Genomic DNA, 17,720 nt, shown 5'->3' with positions numbered 1-17,720 from the left:
TTGGCCATTAGAGCAGGAAGACAATGCTGATTTTGTTTCTGTACTGTGTGCTAAAGTGTGTGTTTCTTTGTCATAGGTGCTGGCTAAGTGTGGACAATCATTTCATATGGAGCTTTATAGGACCTGTCACCTTTATCATCATGGTAAGCGGTTTTATTTTTCTTTGAATACTGCGACTGACTGAATGAGGAAGGGACTGAGAGGCTGAGATGAAGGAGGGAGATAACGGAAGTGAGAGAGTTGAACTGAAGCAAAAGTCAGCAGGATTTTTGCTCCGCAGCGATGACAGGTTAATTTTGCGCCAAAGACAGATTTGGAGGCATCCGACAATTCTCTCTGCCTCTTACCACCTGACAAGGATCAGGATTTGTTCGTGTACTTTCACCCCACTTTCGCACAATTCCCATGAAGTCTCACATCACAGGCATCACCTAATGGCCTTCCAGTTACACTGTTTATGATAAAGGAAGAAAATAGATAAAAAATTGCCTCAAGGTGTAATTTTTTACAGCACACACTGTTAGATGGCAATGTGAGATTGTATAGGTCCTTTTTTTTCCTCCTCTGCATCTGCCCTCCTGGTGTGTGTGGGGGGGGGGGGGGGGGGTTGTGGGGGTGTCGGCCCACAGTAAATAGCAGATGACAGTGTTGGGGAGAGGAAGAAAAAGAAAAGGCACCTTTCTGTTTGGTGAAGGACCATCAGGGGTGAAGGACATATAGCATCATTATGACATATGTCCCATTGAGCCATGCAATTATTTACTGGTCATGACATTATTATCTCCCGCTCCATCAGAGAGGCTCAGAAGAATGAGTCCTCGGGGATCCTTCCCGCCTTGATTTAAAAAAAGAAATAGCAGGTGGTATTCCTCCGATAGGTCCTCTCACCATGTATTGCTTTGCCCTCGTGCACGTGAGGAGGCCCTGCAAACTTGTCTTGCTGCTGTGCAGGGAGGACGGGCGGTATTTGTTCAGCACTGTGTTCATTATCCAGCATAATGGCTGCTACTGTATCTACAGATGCAGTGACTTCTGTTGAACATCATTGCAGACCGCTAGCAGCTTTCAAAGTAAAGCTATGGTACAGCTCTGTGTCTGTGTTGTAACAGAACGGATACAAGGCGAGTCTCCTCACTGGACTGCATTTCACAGTTTCTCTCAAAAAGAGACATTGCCACTTGATGTAGCTTTTTAAACAATGTCGGAGGAAGAGCACAGGCATGACTACTGTCGGTGTTTGATTGAAATGTTTGTGATTAAATTGTGAAAAGCCTGGCTCTTTTTTTGTTTTCATTGATTTTCCTTTTTCCTCTCAGCACCCGCTTTGAATGTGTGAGCTTATAATTGAGGTGGAGCTAACATTGTATTAAAACAAACACACATTTCTCCCTGTCTCAGCAAATGCTCTGTCAGCCCCACAGGAATATGTTTCCTTTCCCTAAATTGGGCCCTCATTGTTTTCCAATCTCGCATTGCCTTCATAATGATTTGCATGAAAAATGCATCTGCAGTGGAAATGATGATCAGGATCCCGGTGGTGATGACCGGAGAGATAGAATCATGACCCTGTGAGGAGCTAATGTATTGTAGCAGAGCTAATGTGTGACAGGAATGAGCTTTTTGCAGCAGTGGCTCGCGCATCGCACACTGCTCCTCTGATTCCGTGCAACAATTGACTCAAAAAGACAAAGTACTGTGGAAAGGGGCATCTCAGGGGAGCATGCAGGAGCAAGGTTTGTCTACACCATCCGTGACCCTGGTTTCTCTACAAATTGGCTTTGTCCTTGTCGATGAGGGAGAGAGAAAAGAGGAGAAAAGCAGAGAAAAACTACTGCTTTGGCTCATGTCTCGATCCCCACCTGCCGCCCGGGCCATGTTTGTGCCAAATAACATTGTTTTCGAACAAGGATGGTCATGCTTTGTTCTCTTCCTTTTCTTTCTCCTCCCTATTTCTTGCTTTATTTTCTTTCTTTTTTTCGCTCCTGTCTGAAAAAATGCCCTAAATACTGACGGAAAACAAAAGCCGGTGGAAGGTATTTAGATCCATGCTCTCCGGCAGAGGTTGCCCTGTCTCTGGGCACTGGGGGTATTAGCTCCATGAAAGGGGAACATGGAAGTAATGAGTGGTGGGGGGAGCCATTAGTATGCTTGAGATAGCTTCAACACAAGGCCTGTTGGATCATGACACATCAGGAGCAGTTCTTATCACCCGGACAGCTCCATCTGCACCTTTAATATTTTATCCCGTGCAGTTCATCTGGAGTTCAGTGTATACACACACAGTCCACTTCAGGAAAAAAAAAAAAAGCTTTCTCCTTAGTCCCAGTGTGGCGAGATGCTTCTGCTTGGCTTGCAGTGATGATTCAGAGACAGAGTGAAGGATAGAATAAGGCAGCTTCGCTCAGGCACAGGGGATCCCCGAGGAGGGCTGCGAAAGCATGTCGGTGGGGGGGGGGGGGGGGGGGGGGGGAGACATGTGCCGTGCTGCTAGGTAACTTTAAAGTACTGTGTCCCTCTGTCTCATTGGATCCATGTCACCACTCAAGGCTGTGTGAAAGGGTTTTTCAAAGTCCTCGCCCTCCACCCCTCCCCCACTGTCTGACTCATGCAGGCGGCTAATAGAAATAATGGCTGATAGCTGCGAAACAAAACATAGTTTCAGTGCCGTCTGTGGTATAAAAGAAGGTTCATGATTCAGGATTTTCTTTTTTCTCCATTTGCCCCTCTCCTTGCGGCCTGGGTTATTGTGAGCGGCTCCATGAGTTGATTGCATGTGGAGGGGTGATGTATTGATCACAGGCAGTCTTTTGATAGCAGCGTGCAGCAGAACACGGACAATTTCTGTTCAAGAGTGAATGGCCACAGTCTGAGTCCAGCTCCAAAAGGCCACTCATTTATTTCATGCCCTTGTTCTGGGCATCTCTTTGTCCTGCCAACGTTTTGCTGTTTTTAAGATAACAAGATAACACTGAAATGCTCTGCTTATAAGGCTCACCTGGAAAAGGCTATGGTTACAGCAAATGCTATGTTGTTCTTTTGTTGTGTTACTCACCCTCTAATACAGTATCTGCTGTTTTGTTGGTTTGTTTCTGATCCTTTGATATGCTCTACTGGAGATACACGTTTCAAATTCAGTTTTTTAGATATTCTTTGACATTATTTATACATGCCCGGCTTGCAGTACAAACGCAGTCCAGTTTCTCTGCTGTGAGTGCATGTACATGCTGTGTTAGGGACTAGTTTGCCCCAGAATAAATGTTTTCGAAGTAGGCCTAAATTATTTGGAGCGGCTCCTTGCTGGTCCACCCAGCCTTTGTGTCTCTAAATCACAATATTGATTTTTAAGGTAGCGAATAAATGCGCTCAGGAACGAAGCACAGAGTATCCTTGTCTGAACGTGATATGTGCCGCCGCCTCCCTTAAGATTTAATACATTAAAACCAGAAAGAAACGCCATCTCCTTCCCCCTCTTTGTCTTTCTCTCTTTCCATCCGTCCACACAAGAATCAAACGACATATACCATGTTCCCTCAAGCCTTTGTAGCTGCTTACACCTTATAATATTTCACTATGTGCATAAAATGATATGCAGTTGTTTTGTACAACAAGATGGTCTCTGATTTCTCCTGCTACTTTTCATTCCCCCCTGACTTCCGCCAGACAGCTGTTTCTTTTTTTTCTTTTCACTGTGATGGATTTTAATGTGTTGCCATGCTCTTATTGATATAGAATGACACTAAATTTGGCGCCAGTCTGAGCCGGCTGGAACGATAGATGTTTATTGGATTAGTCTGTGGACACATGCAGAGATTTGAAGGCTCTCCTCTTTTAATACTTATAGACAAATTAACAGGTTTTTTTCTCTCTGTCTGCTTTATCTTGCGTCATACATCTTCATGTATTAACACTGCCATTACTCTGTTTTGACAGCTCAATCTCATCTTCCTGGTCATCACAATGTACAAAATGGTGAAGCACTCCACCACCCTGAAACCAGACTCTAGCCGACTGGAGAATATAAAGTAAGTAAAGGACTAAACGCAGAACCCCGCTTTATCCTGCTTATCAGCAATTTAACACTGGTGCTATTTTGGAACAACCCCCAGGAAAACTAAGGCTATTTTACTCATGAGGTATTTTATTTATGTTTTTACCTTGTAATGTTTCATGGCAAAATGCATTACCTCCCCCACCTCCTAACCAAGATACACGCCTGGACTAGCAAGTGACGTTAGAATACATTTATTTTGTCTCAGTGTGAAATTATCCAGTTCAAATGGAACTTTTTTTCAGAAGAATTCATTATTCTGACTCTGGAGATTTCAAATGTTACGCAGTTTTTTTTAATGAGACATTTGGCATGACTTAGCTGTCGCGATGACTACACAGACTTTGTGAGTCGTCTTTACATCCTTTGTTGTTTTGCTCGCAGCCACTAGCCGCAGAATTGCACAGACATGACACACACACACACACATATCACTCTACGGCTGCAGCTTAACTATGCGCTGTTAGCTCTGCTAGGGCGGGGTACAGTGGAACAGCTACCATGTGTGTTTGCCGCTGGAACATGTCAAACCTTTTTTTATAGATCCCAGCGTCTAATCCCAAAAAAGAAAAATTCCTTCCCTACACAACCGCCACCACACGACCACCACCATCCCCATCAAGTGTAGGCTTCAACATTTATGACGTGTTCGGTTTTGGGAAGGGAAATTATGTTTTTCTGAAGCACTAATTGTTTTGTTGTTTTTTTGCACTTCTGTGAAAACAATATTTATTGCTGTTCTCTTACATTTGGGGTTATATGGTTTCGTAGTTCGCATTAGCACAGCCTCATGTCATTTTGTACAATTATGTTTCGTATTTTGACTTCCACCCCTTTGTGTTGGAGCAGCTATTTTCAACCAGTGTTTGTTATTTCTCATTTTTCCTTAATGGATGTTTGCAACATAACAGCACTGCGGTGAAACTGCAATCAGGAAGAACAGTCAGAAAAAAAGCTTATTTAGACTTCTGGGTTTATTTGTGATAGACTACTCCCTTATCAAGGAAACCACAAAGAAACACATGTACCGAATATGGTGACATTCAACATGGGGTTATTTGTTCTTGGATGTTAGAAATGTTTAAGCTTGTGTATACTGCAGAAATACATTGTGTATTGATAGCTGTTTTCTTTGTGGTCTTTTTTTTGTTTGTTTTTTGTGCCAACGTTTGGTCTGAAAGTCAGTTTAGCACCAGTGTCACTGCATGTTGCATGTAAAGGCAAAGTTAACGCACAGCCTGTCCTTTCTCCTCTCCTCCCATCCTCCTCCTCTCTCTGTCCTGCGATGCGCACCAGTAATTATCGCGTTTGCGACGGCTACTATAATACAGATTTGCCTGGGTAAGCTTCCCCTATATACCTCAGATAACTCCACCCACACAACACCACCACCCACGCATACAATAGCATAAATGCAAATTCAACCACAGACAATGTGTTCCAACCAAATGCTGTACACAGACATTTTAATTGAATCATGAACAGCAAAACATACAACTCTCAGTTAGACCCTTAATAATTTCATTGCCCCAGTGATTTCCCTTGGATCAAAGACATCTATACTCCACTGCCGTCTAACCCCGCTGTGATCTCCATCTCTGATCTAATTTTGTTTCTCTTTTCCTGCTTATCATGCTCTCTAGCTATGAAGATAATAAACGGTTTATCAAGTAAGGACATGTTGCCCAGAATTCTCCTCTTCAGCTTGTAGTTGATCCTCTCTCCTCGTTTATTCTTTCTCTCCTTTATTTGTCTTCCTTTCTATCGCCGGTCCATCCTCTCCCAAACTGCGGCTTCAAAGCTACTCATCCAGTGTCGATGTGATTGTTCACTTTCACCGTGTCTTTCGTCTTGAAATCCAGTGTTGTTGTTGTTGTTGTGTGTTTGAGCGCTGAACTGTGACCACTGCTGGTGTCTGAAGGCTCCACAGGACCTTCACACACCAGACGGGGAGTCTCCTTTTTTTCCTTGAACTCTTTCCACATCTGCTTAGTTCTCCAGCTCTGATAACACAATCACTAGATAAATATTTACTGTATGATAGTATCAAACGCCTATTTTGAATCACGCTGTGCTTTTTGATTATGCTGTTCTCTATGTTCTAACACGTAAAAAGTTATTTACAGAAAACCAGATCATGGTTTTGCCTCCTTCCTGTCTGTTTGACGACAGGAGCTGCATTGGACTCTGGGCTGAGAGTGTGGATGGAGGAGTGTGTTGATGATGGCATAGGTGTTGTTTCTCATTGTATTGTTTTCCTCTTGCCTGGTTTACAGCTTTTTTTCCTAGTTTCTCATAGTAATGGGGATTATAAACCCACTCATCATCCTCTCTGATAACTAAATGCCTCTCATGCTGGATTTGTCGTCTCTTTGTGTTTTTTATTATCTGTCCTTCAGATCCTGGGTCATGGGAGCGTTTGCTTTGCTGTGTCTGCTCGGACTCACGTGGTCCTTCGGCCTCTTCTTCATCAACGAGGCCTCGATTGTCATGGCTTACCTCTTCACCATATTCAACAGCTTCCAAGGAATGTTCATCTTCGTTTTCCACTGCCTTCTCCAGAAAAAAGTAAGTCAGCCGCAGTGTTCAAAGACAAAGTGATCTTTCTCCCAAGGTGAAACGCTGGTGTGGAAAAACCTTTGCTCCTTAATGCAGAATTCACAGAGCACCACACACTGATAAGAAGAACAAACGCTGCTGGCTCCAAGATATTGGTTAAGTCATATGTAAAGTCAACAACGTGCTGTAGGTAAACATTCGGCTGTTTGCTCGCACAGGTCCGCAAAGAGTACAGCAAGTGCTTCCGCCACACGTACTGCTGCGGAGGGCTGCCGACTGAGAGCTCCCACAGCTCTGCGAAGACCTCCACCACCCGGACCAGCGCTCGCTACTCCTCTGGTACCCAGGTAGACCCCCGCTTCATTCACTCAAAGACTCACTGAGCACCAAACCAGAGGAACACAGTGTTAAAACTGTAATACTTTCATCATGAGCATGACCAAATAAAATGCAAATCCTGCATTTTAGCTTCAGTGGTAGATCAAGTGACACAAACATTATACCACATTTTACAAGCAGCATCCTCTGTACTGCATGAGAACCTTTCTTCTGTTCTGCCCCCTTTAGCACTTGCTTTTATCTTTTTCTCACTAACGTCATGTGCATGGGATACAGTACTGCACTCTTTAAAGAGCATTGCAAGCACATTGCAGGAAAAGCCTGAAATTCCCCCCAAAAAAAAAAAGTTAGCTTTATGCCTTACTTATTAAGGAATAGCCCTTATGAGACAATACGTCTTTGAGCATTAGGAAAAGCGCTATAAAAATCCAATGTATTATTATTATTATTATTATGAATACCTCCAGATGTATTGGGCTTAGAGAGAAACATCCCAAAGTCGTTCAAAAGTTGACTTACAATGATTAGTTTGAAAACAGACATAGAAAGCGAACATTAGCACTGCCCTTGCTACACTGAGAATAATGAGAGTTGGTCTGAAAGGTGAGCGGGCTTGTTTGAAGTCCTAATGACTGTCCCTTGTTGACCTGACAGAGTCGTATCAGGAGAATGTGGAATGACACCGTAAGAAAGCAATCTGAGTCCTCCTTTATCTCAGGTGACATCAACAGCACCTCCACCCTTAACCAAGGTCAGTTCACACCTCATTTCTCTCCACATGCACACCTATGCACACATTTCATCATCCAGCTAAAAATACCTCCTCCAAGTACAAATGATCTCAACCTGCCGTAGAGGATCCTAATCGTAATAAATGCCTTCAGCTTGAAAAGACAGAGCTGTATGTTTTTATCTCTAAAAAAGATGTAGACTTTAGTCTAGGCTCCCTGTGCTGCCAACCAAGGATTACAAAAATCCGTCCTCAAATACTCTGCGATGTCATTCTGGCTGCTAACGTCAGACTCAAATTGGGGCAAGGCTAGAAAAGCGTTTTTATTTAAGTGCTGGCTGTCAAAAAGTCCATACCCAGGCTCAGGGGAAACATAAACACAAGTAAAAACAGGGAGGGCAAAAAAAAAAGTTATATTTCAGGAAAATCTTAACACGCAGAGAGGCCATTTGTTGCCTGGCATGTAAGGTGACCTCTGTTACTTTACAGAGGGATTCATGAGGGCGGGAGAAAAAAAACTGTCATTTATTATTTAGCTTGAGCACAAATATGATGATGAGAAGATGATGTTCAACTCTGACTGACCTGGAGTGCTTAGTGTTTTGTTAGGCTTTCTGCTGCCTCTGAAATGGCTTTTCAAGCTTGCGAGAGAAAAAAGGGTTTTACTCCCCTTCCACCCTCCTCTGACTGCTGTCGCTACAACGCTCTCTGCCTTCGCCTTGCTTTTTGCTTTCACTCACACAAGGCAAAACATTACACCTAGGGTTTTAAAGCACATTTTGACTTGCCAACACAACTGTACAAATAAAGAAACAGGGTTTGTCTCTCCTTCAGTAACACTTCCTGGCGATGTTAATGTAAAGGTTGGATATTGATCATCCAGGGTGTATTAGCCTAGTTACCCCTGAGAGTCAGTGCACTAAAAGAGGGCTCTATCTCCTGCACTTCCCTGTCATTAACAACATCCCAGGAGACTTCCCAACATGACAGATGGCATTTAACACAGGTGATAAATGGCAGTGGAAATACTTCACATCCTTAAAACACACCGCAAGCTGAGGAAAATAAAACGTAATGTTACATGAGGTTTGGAAAGAATAGTCAAAATGTAAGTCTAAATAATGATTTTGAGGAGGATTCTGCTCTTCAGCGAGATGTTAAATGTATGCGTGATTCAAATAGTCTAACCTTTGCACCAGGTCAGTTCGATTTTGAAATGTTATAAAAAATATAAGTAAACATAACCAGTGAATACGAATTGATGAGCTTTAGTAATGGTTGAAAAATGTGTTTATAGTTATAAAAGACCTGCAACACAATTAGAAGTTGCCTGGAAATTTGAAAATGGTACCTAAACGTTCTTAATCATCTGAACAAAAGGTTGAATAGTTGTCTCTTTTTGCTCCCTGGTTGCCTCTCAAACCTTAATCTGCCTTCTCAACTTCCAACTAAACCTCCTGGGTGACACCATACTCCTCACATGCACAAAATTCATTTCTCTTCTCCATGAAACGTTCAATCACTGTCCACTGACTGCGCCACACTAAACTGCTCTTCTGTCTTGCCACTCCAGGAATGACCGGGAATTATCTACTAACAAATCCTCTTCTTCGACCACAAGGCACTAACAACCCTTATAACACCTTACTGGCTGAGACAGTCGTATGTAACACCCCCACGGCTCCAGTGTTTAACTCGCCAGGTGTGCTTACCTAATACTTTCACCTGCTTTCAGGCTTTTCTTCTCCCTTTGACTATTTTCTTTTCTTTCCTCTGTGTCTCTTTATTTGAGTGTACAGCAGGCCAAATTTAAAAGCAGGATGTTCTGCAGTATCGCCTTTCCTTCTGAATCATTGTCTCCTAAATACTTGATACAGTACATAGTATGCGCGCACATGTTTTCATGTAGAAAAGAGATTTTTGTGGCTCTTCTCGGCCCACCCTCTGTGTTCTCGTATTTCTCTTATCCAAACTCTAAACGGGACATAATGATTGAGATGGGAAAGAGATACTACATGTTCTGCCTTGAGATAATGTAAACATTGGTTTAGACCTGAAGCTGTAGTATAAACTGCATGATTATTAAGATTTATGCTCCTGAATATGTCAGGTGATTAGTTTTGTTGTGTGTTTTAGAGGGAGCTTTCCCCCTAAAACATGTTCAAGTGCAAGCACAATCTATGTTGCCTAATGCAAATTGACGTAAAGCAACATTTGCATTACGTTTTCTGTGTATAGATACATTTTGTAATAGCTGATAAACATAAAACCTTTTTAAAAATCATCACATCTCAATAGCACATGGCACTCAAGCATTTCTCACACTGTAAAGACTGTGCTGCAATCATGTTTTCTATTCTACTTTGAAACTGAAATGGCATCTTTTGTCATGTTTTGTGCTTTTCCCCTGTGCTTCCTCTAGTGACCTACAGAGAGACAAGTATGGGAGTAAAACTTAACTTTGCCTATCAAATGTAAATTTATTTCAGCATGCTTTTTAAAAACAGCCGAAACCCTGGCACTATCACTTGGTTTACTTTAGGCCATTAACACACACTCAGTGAGCAAGTGGTTCACAAACTTATCCACCCAAATTCGACTCTGATCTGACGACTAATAAAAGATGTATGCATCCATTTGAAGTGATCTTCAAGATCTGACAGCTTTATCGCAAATGCCCATTACTCTGCTTCTCTCGCTCCTCTGCCTAATTTGTGATGTTGACAGACCAAAAATGTGTTGCTTTTACCGACACAAACAAGCATTTATCAGAGAGGTTTCTCTATTCTTTCTTTTCTTTTCTTTTCCCCCAAATTATCTGTCGTCCTGTGGCTTTCTGGAGTCTCAGTGTCCAGTAGTATTCCCCTCACAACCTTTGCAGAGAGTACCTGTCTGGACACTAAATTGCCTCCTAGCAAGCCCAAGCACTTGGATGTCATGGCAGCAGCTGTTTAATTTTCCATTATTCCCCTTTTTTCTTTCTTGTCATTTTCCCCGAATTTTCAATAGAAAAAGTAGAAACTGAAATGTTCACATGCCTCCTACACTCTCGATCACCGTTTTTTTTAGAAGAGACAAACACCGCTGTCAAATATCCATTAGTCTTCTTTGTAATTTGTTACGTCTGTTGTTCTTCAAGGAGGCATGTTATCCATAGCAGAGCACATGTTCCTTTATCAGCTCGCTCCATCATAGAATAGCTAATATTTATCTTTATTTCGGCTGTTTTCCATGACCTCCATGCTTTGAGAAATTCCTAACATGACTGCGCGTGACCTCTGCAGCGGCTGTGTTATTCTTGAGCTGTTCTGCTAGTGGCCGGGGTCTCCCTGGGAACTGTCACTGTGACGGATGCCAAGTGCTGGGCTGCAGGCGAGCTCTGACCTCTGCCAGCTTTGGGTGCACAAGCTGCCAACTTATGGATAGAAAGTGTACCAACACAAGCAGAAAAAAAACCAACTACAAATTCATAAAAGTAAAAAGCTATTTAACGCTTGTTTGTGTTATTTGCTGAACCCTTTGCTCTTGCTAAGTTGCAGTTAAGACTTTTACTTTTCGTTTTCGTGTTTTGTTCTTTTCAGTGATTATTTTTCATGTTACAATAAATCATTTTACTTTCTTTTGTACATCAGCTGCTCTTAGACCAGATAGCCTGAGCAGACAGACATGATGTGAGTTGTATAAAGTGAGTCTTTTCACCTGCTGTGTGTGGTGATGGTGGAGTGCTGCTTGTGGACTCCCCTTGTAGTGAGAACAAAGATGGCTGTCCTATGTTGATACATGACTATTTCCCCTCTGTCTGTGTCATCTTTTTACCCATCTCTGTCCTTTCTTTCCCTTTGGCACATCCAACCTATTAGTTGCTAGAACAAACCTGTAAGTGTTGTAGCCTGCCCCTTTGTGGCTTCATACCTGTTGACATCTACTTTTGCCCGATGTGTTGTGATGGTCATTACTGTTTATTAATGTTGTTTGGGATCTTTTTCATTGCTGTGTCACTTTTGTGGCAGACTAAAACACACAATGCTCTGCTTAATACAAAGCCATTTTTAAAAGGGAAAGCCAAAATGTACCTGTGAGAGAGTAAAATGATTTCTGCATGCATACGTTAAGGATTGTGCCTAACTAACGGATTTATGGCATGGCTTGATTTGACTTGAGTTTTCTGTGTGAAACTGCATCCTAAACAGCATTAAAGTTGTTCCTTTGTTTGATAGTTTTTGGTGTTGACTAATGTAAAATCCCCTCACATCTCCCTCTCTTTGCAGGGCACTCACTGAACCACGTGGTGAGGGATACAAGTGCAATGGATACACTACCGCTAAATGGTAACTTTAACAATAGCTACTCGCTGCGCAATGGGGACTTTGGCAACAGTGTGCAGGTAGTGGACTGCGGCCTCAGTCTGGACGATGCTGCCTTCGAGAAAATGATCATCTCTGAGCTAGTACACAACAACCTGCGTGCCTGTAACAAAATCCACCATCAGCAACAGCAGCAGCACCACAGTTTACACCACCCACCCCACCACCAGCAGCCCCCGCAGTACCACCATCACCACCACACGGAGCGGGCTCCGCCCAAGGTGACGGTGGTGAGCAGCAGCAGCGAAGACGACGCCATCGTGGCCGACGCTTCGTCTCTGGTGCACGTGGGCGAGGTGGGCCTGGAGCTGCACCATCAGCTGGAGGCTCCACTCATCCCCCAGCGGACTCACTCGCTTCTGTACGCTCCCCAGAAGAAGGTGAGGACGGATGGGGAAGTGGAAACCTTCGTCAGCGAGCTGACCCCCACCGACCCCGACGACAGTCTGCAGTCCCCCAACAGAGACTCCTTGTACACTAGTATGCCTAATCTGAGAGACTCTCCGAACCCCGAGAGCAGCCCTGACGTGGTGGAGGACCTGTCCCCCTGCAAGGGGAGCGAGAACGAGGACGTTTATTACAAGAGCATGCCCAACTTAGGGTCTGGCCACCAGCTCCAAGCCTATTACCAGATAGGCCGAGGGGGCAGCGATGGTTACATTATTCCTATTACTAAAGATGGGGGCATCCCTGAGGGCGATGTACGGGAAGGACAGATGCAGTTAGTGACAAGCCTTTAAATGTATTTAAATCATCCCCAAATCTCTTCATGCCCTTTAGCAGTCCTGTCCTCTCTAATGAAGTGAAGGGAATTGTTTGTTTTATTTTTGAAGAGAGCGTAGAAGCCCCGTCATACACACTCTCCATTTACAAACATCCTCCTCGAGCTGCATTGCCATCTCCTCCTCCCCAAACACGCCACTCCCGCCCGCCCCCCTCCCCCCTCCCTGCAGACCTACAGACTTGGTGCACAGTGATGGCAGTGGAAAGTTTTAATGAGACTGTACATAAATTGCAGAGATCAATTTTAAGAGACAAGCCAACTATGTATTTAAATGTGCTGCTGCTGTTAAATAATTGAGACAAATTTAAGGTACGAAAAAAAAAAAAAAAAAAAAAAAAAAAGCATTACTGGCTACATCATATCAGCAATTTCCTGTTCAAAAGGTTGTACATACACTCCCCAACATCCCTGTTGAAGCCTGTTTTTTTTTATTATGTAAACAATACAACACCCCTGGACCAGGACGTGGACTCAATGTTCCTGATCAGACTGTTGGAAAAGGAATATAAGGTCCTGCGTCGCTCTCCTTCACCATGAAGTTGGATTGTATAACCACTAGCAATCAAGCCCCTGGCCTTATATTTTCTCAACTGTACATTGAACTGTTGTCAAGGAAAATGGCTAAAATATATATTTTGTTGTATTGCTAGTGTAAAATATAAAATCATGGGAAAGCGTAAATATGAAGAAAACTTTTAATTGCAAATTTTAACGTTTGAGAAACTATTGTGTAGAAGTTGCACATATGATATACAGTGTGTTTATGGTTCCAACACTTCATTCATGGTAGTATATTTGAACGTCAAGGCTTATTAAAAGAAAGGAGGATTCAACAAATTACAAAGATGCATTATCACTTTTTCCCACTTGTGAACAGTGTTTTTTGCTAAATGAGTTCCATTGATATCGCCCATCAAAATATGTCTATTTAATTTTTGCCAAAGTGGCATTACTTCAGTAGTATGGGGATGCAAACACCCAGGTAAAGTGATTTATTAATTGCACATTTTGGTGTAATTCTGAATGAAATAGATCTTTTTTTGTGGTAGATTGATGGGCAAGAGCAACTGAATTGAAACCGACTTTTGACAATAAAGTTTCTATCATAAACGTAGTTGTTCCGCCTGGGTTTGGACATTTTATTTATTAAAATCTTTCCAAAAAATGAATGGGAAATGTGTAAATATTTCCCAGCACTGGTAAACATGCTGTACTGTAGCTCATGTTTTTTTATGTAAACATGTTACCAAGGGGCTCATCACTTAAGACTGATGTAAAGTTCAACACTTGTATAACAAATAAAATAAATGTGAGATTTTTGGTCAAATGCCAGTTGCTTTTTAATGTTTTGTGTTTTTGGTAGGCCTACTGTTTGAGTAAACAGGTTTTAATTATTTTAGCTATGGACAAAAATACACTTTTGACTCAGGTTATAAGTAAGTCCCAAGCACCTTGAACGATTTATTTTCTGTTCTGCTTTTGTCCTCAACCGCTGCATTAGAGAGAGCTCATTTCACCGTCTGTGTTAGAGAAGCCAAATCGTTCCATGTGATTCAAAGATGAGAAACTCAGGTAGGAAAATTGCATTGTAAATGTTCCTCTGTGTGGTTGTAACACTAATAAAGGTTCAAAAATGACACTGGTTCACAGCATTGTCCACTTAGTATATTTTTGAATGAGCAGCATAGTCCTGGCTCCATTTAAAAAAGCCCGGCTGTAAGAAATCTTGTAAGATGTTGGCTTTAATGCCACGTGGGAGTATAAATGTGTCCACGGAGCTTATAAGGGGTCAATGTTACTAATGGTTGTAGAAATATACTACATATATGTCCGAGACACGTATTTGCTCTAATTAATGTCTGCTGCTGCTGCTGAAGCCCACAGTCAGTTCCTGTACCGTTTATGCCTCAGGTCATGCTAATTTACGAAGCATGTTAATACAACACCAGTTGTGGCAGAGTGACATCTCTCAGCAGGGTAGCTGGAAATTGCAGTGTTTACCATTTGGCATTGAAGGAAATGACTCAGAACTTAGCAAAAACGCACTTTATGTCAGAGCCAGTGCACATAATGCTGTGTGGGATGCATGTTGTTTTGACTTTTCCACAATTATGTGACATTTTGTGCAATTATCGGAGGCTACAAATTGTCAGAGAAGAATTATGTTCTTTTTTTGTGATCTCTTGTATAGACCCCTTAAATGTCAGTTAGGAATCAAGTGTTGAGGTGATTGTTGGAAATGGCAGACATAATGACGTACATAATAATGACGTTTTATCCGTGAATGAGAGCCCAAAAGTTTGATTTTCTTATCCATAAACAGAAACCTTTGTTAATATTAACAAATATAAAAAAAAAATAGTTTGACAGTCACACAAAATAATTATAAAAATCCAATTCATGTAAACAACTAACCTGCGGGGCTTATCCAACACAACAACTTTTTTGTGTGCAGCATGCTGTGTTAAACTTTAAAAGCTTCTCTGCAGTAAACACTAAAATAAATGTGTCCTTGTCACAAGTTATTCTAACCTTAAAGTTTATCTTTGTTCATTGTTTTTGAGAGCACAAATCACAGAAGTCAATTTTCACCAGCATTTTCTGTTTACCTGAAATAGAAAAGATAACTATTCAGTGTGGGGTTCGTCTAAACAGTCAAATATAAAATCCACATTAAAACACAATCTAACGTTTCCACACCACAAGGTATTAGGTAGTCAGTCTCCTCATATATATATAGACAAACAAATAATTGCCAGACCTTTCCTTACCCCTGTCTCTAACTGCAGTTTGTTTATCCTCACACCGTGACCTCAGACGGGGATACACTCGGCTGGTAAGCAGGTTTATTTTCATTATTAAGGGCTGAGAAATATGAGCTCGGATTTGTCTGTGACAGGGAATGTGGACTTGGCACCCTCTAGCTTTGCGTGTGGCCTTCTCTCCAGACATGAGCCTCTCTAATTCCCCGTCTCTTGCTCAGGGAACGACTCGCCCTTTGTCAAACATTGATTCAGAAATAGGCCAGGAGCCGAGGGGCTGAGGGCCCGGCTGCTCTCACAGAGGGGCGCGTCGGCCCCTGGACACCGAGGAGGAGAGTCCCGTCAGCAGAATCTAGCTGGAGCAGCCAGAGATGGATGTGTTGTTGAGTAAACAGAGGCATGAGACTAATGTGTGTCCAAACATGGATATTTATGATTGTCGAGTCAGAAGTAATTTTCAGCATCTGAGAAATTTCAGTAGGATGTGATGCAATTACATGAAAGATGTTCCGCTTGATGAAAGATTTGTTTTGTTAATCCTAGAATGCACTGATGGTCTTCAACTTGTTCTCTGGGAGACAGAACGAGACTTTTCTTTAAACCACTTGGTATTTTGGTCACACAGAAACTTCCTAAACATTAAATGAACTAATCATCTGTGTAATGCTTTTTGAATGTTTTTTTTTTTTATAAAAGTATGCTGTTCCAAATTATCCAATATTTTATTAAAAAATGTGCAGCATTCATTTATTAGTTGAAAGTGGAGTTTAAGAAGTTCCATCTCAAAGATTGTTGTAGGGTTATCAGTAGCCGCTGCAGTAACTCCTGTGAACAGAAAACACAGCGCCAATTATAGATGCCATCAACGTGGATAAAAGTGATTGTGTACATGCAAAGGAAAACCTCTCAAGCCACAAACACTAACTGGCAGCGCAAAAGTAACTTCCCAAACTCTTGAAGTCAAAGGGGACTCTTTAACAGCTCACTCTTTTCTTCCCTCAGCCTCTTTTGTCCTGTCCCCAACTTCAAATGTGCAGATTTGCGACCCATGGGCGACTTAGATCCGGTCTCGTCGAGGTGAAAAATCCAATTAACCTGCAGCTCCAGCTGCCTTCGTTATAATTCCCTCCCATAATTATGAAATTACCAGATGCAGGATTTCAAATGAAAAAAGGATGAGAGCGAGTGGCTCAGAAAAAAAGATGAAATAAACTATTCCCTGCCAGTACACTGAGTCCCAATCTACCTCAAGGGGGAACAGCTAATTTGTACCACTGGGTTTCAAGGTGAGACCTGCAGAAGCTCTTGTAATCAGAATAAGAAATATCTTAACAAAGGAAGAGGAAGGATGGATCTTGAAATAGCCATTTAGATGAATGTATAGACCAGCAAGTTATGCATGTATCCTGTGGCAGTTTATAAAACACGTAAGACACATCACATGTGGTTACCCTTCAATAATGCCCATACTTCTGTTCAAAGAGCTACCATGATTTTAACTCACTAAACATTAAAAACCTTGAGCTACTGTAGCACACAAGCAAATGCCATTGATTCCTCTACTATTAATTTAGGTGCTGGTTTCCTGCAAAAATAAACAATTGAACTCCTTGTGTAGTGATTGCATTGACTGGTCCGTCCGACAGGAAAGAAACAGATAATGTTGAAAGAATATTTCAAAATCTGTAATATTAAATATTGACTCATTTATCAGAAACATATCATACTAATGTATGCAGCACATTACACATCAGGAACAACCAATAGAGTATAACACAATTTCCCCACTTAATGTTATGAGTTATCACGTTGTTTCTCAGTAAATAGGCCCGATGCATTCTTTACTCGTGTTCAGTTCCTTCGCAGCAGAGAGAGTCTGTCTTATCAGTAAATCTAACCATCGTCTGATAAACTCGCTGGAGGGAAGCCTCAAGCAATAACGACGGGATCTCCTGCCGGGTACAAGCTTCTGCAGGCCAATATAGATAACTCCCACACTGCTCCCCTGTATGCCCAGACTCATGCAAACTAATCCATTATGCTGCTTTATCACACAGCATCAACATCTCCATTCAGCAAGAAGAGAAGGAATAATTAACAACTTAATGGCCGCTTACCTTCACTTTTTGTTTTG

General features: G+C 42.0%; 1 protein-coding gene across 27 annotated transcripts in view; it reads left to right on the top strand.

Moving 5' to 3' along the window:
* adgrl2a (adhesion G protein-coupled receptor L2a) overlaps positions 1–14,461 on the top strand; it is a 245,846-nt gene extending 231,385 nt beyond the window's left edge. For 5 of the 27 annotated variants that reach the window (XM_034229873.1, XM_034229879.1, XM_034229876.1 and 2 more), the window contains 10 exons: positions 77–143; positions 3,931–4,022; positions 5,345–5,389; positions 5,692–5,718; positions 6,448–6,616; positions 6,826–6,954; positions 7,601–7,697; positions 9,250–9,378; positions 10,099–10,116; positions 11,945–12,780. In XM_034229873.1, coding sequence (XP_034085764.1) covers positions 77–143; positions 3,931–4,022; positions 5,345–5,389; positions 5,692–5,718; positions 6,448–6,616; positions 6,826–6,954; positions 7,601–7,697; positions 9,250–9,378; positions 10,099–10,116; positions 11,945–12,780 — 1,609 coding nt within the window. Of the gene's footprint in view, positions 1–76; positions 144–3,930; positions 4,023–5,344; positions 5,390–5,691; positions 5,719–6,447; positions 6,617–6,825; positions 6,955–7,600; positions 7,698–9,249; positions 9,379–10,098; positions 10,151–11,308; positions 11,362–11,536; positions 11,553–11,944 lie in introns of those variants that run through there. The other 22 variants (XM_034229902.1, XM_034229899.1, XM_034229882.1 and 19 more) reach the window with 14 other exon arrangements.
* Positions 14,462–17,720: the final 3,259 nt, after the last annotated feature.

Source organism: Gymnodraco acuticeps, unplaced genomic scaffold, assembly GCF_902827175.1.
Source record: "Gymnodraco acuticeps unplaced genomic scaffold, fGymAcu1.1, whole genome shotgun sequence".
Classification (NCBI taxonomy): domain Eukaryota; kingdom Metazoa; phylum Chordata; class Actinopteri; order Perciformes; family Bathydraconidae; genus Gymnodraco; species Gymnodraco acuticeps.
Note: the sequence above shows the minus strand (reverse complement) of the source record. Positions and strands in the feature narration are given on the sequence as shown.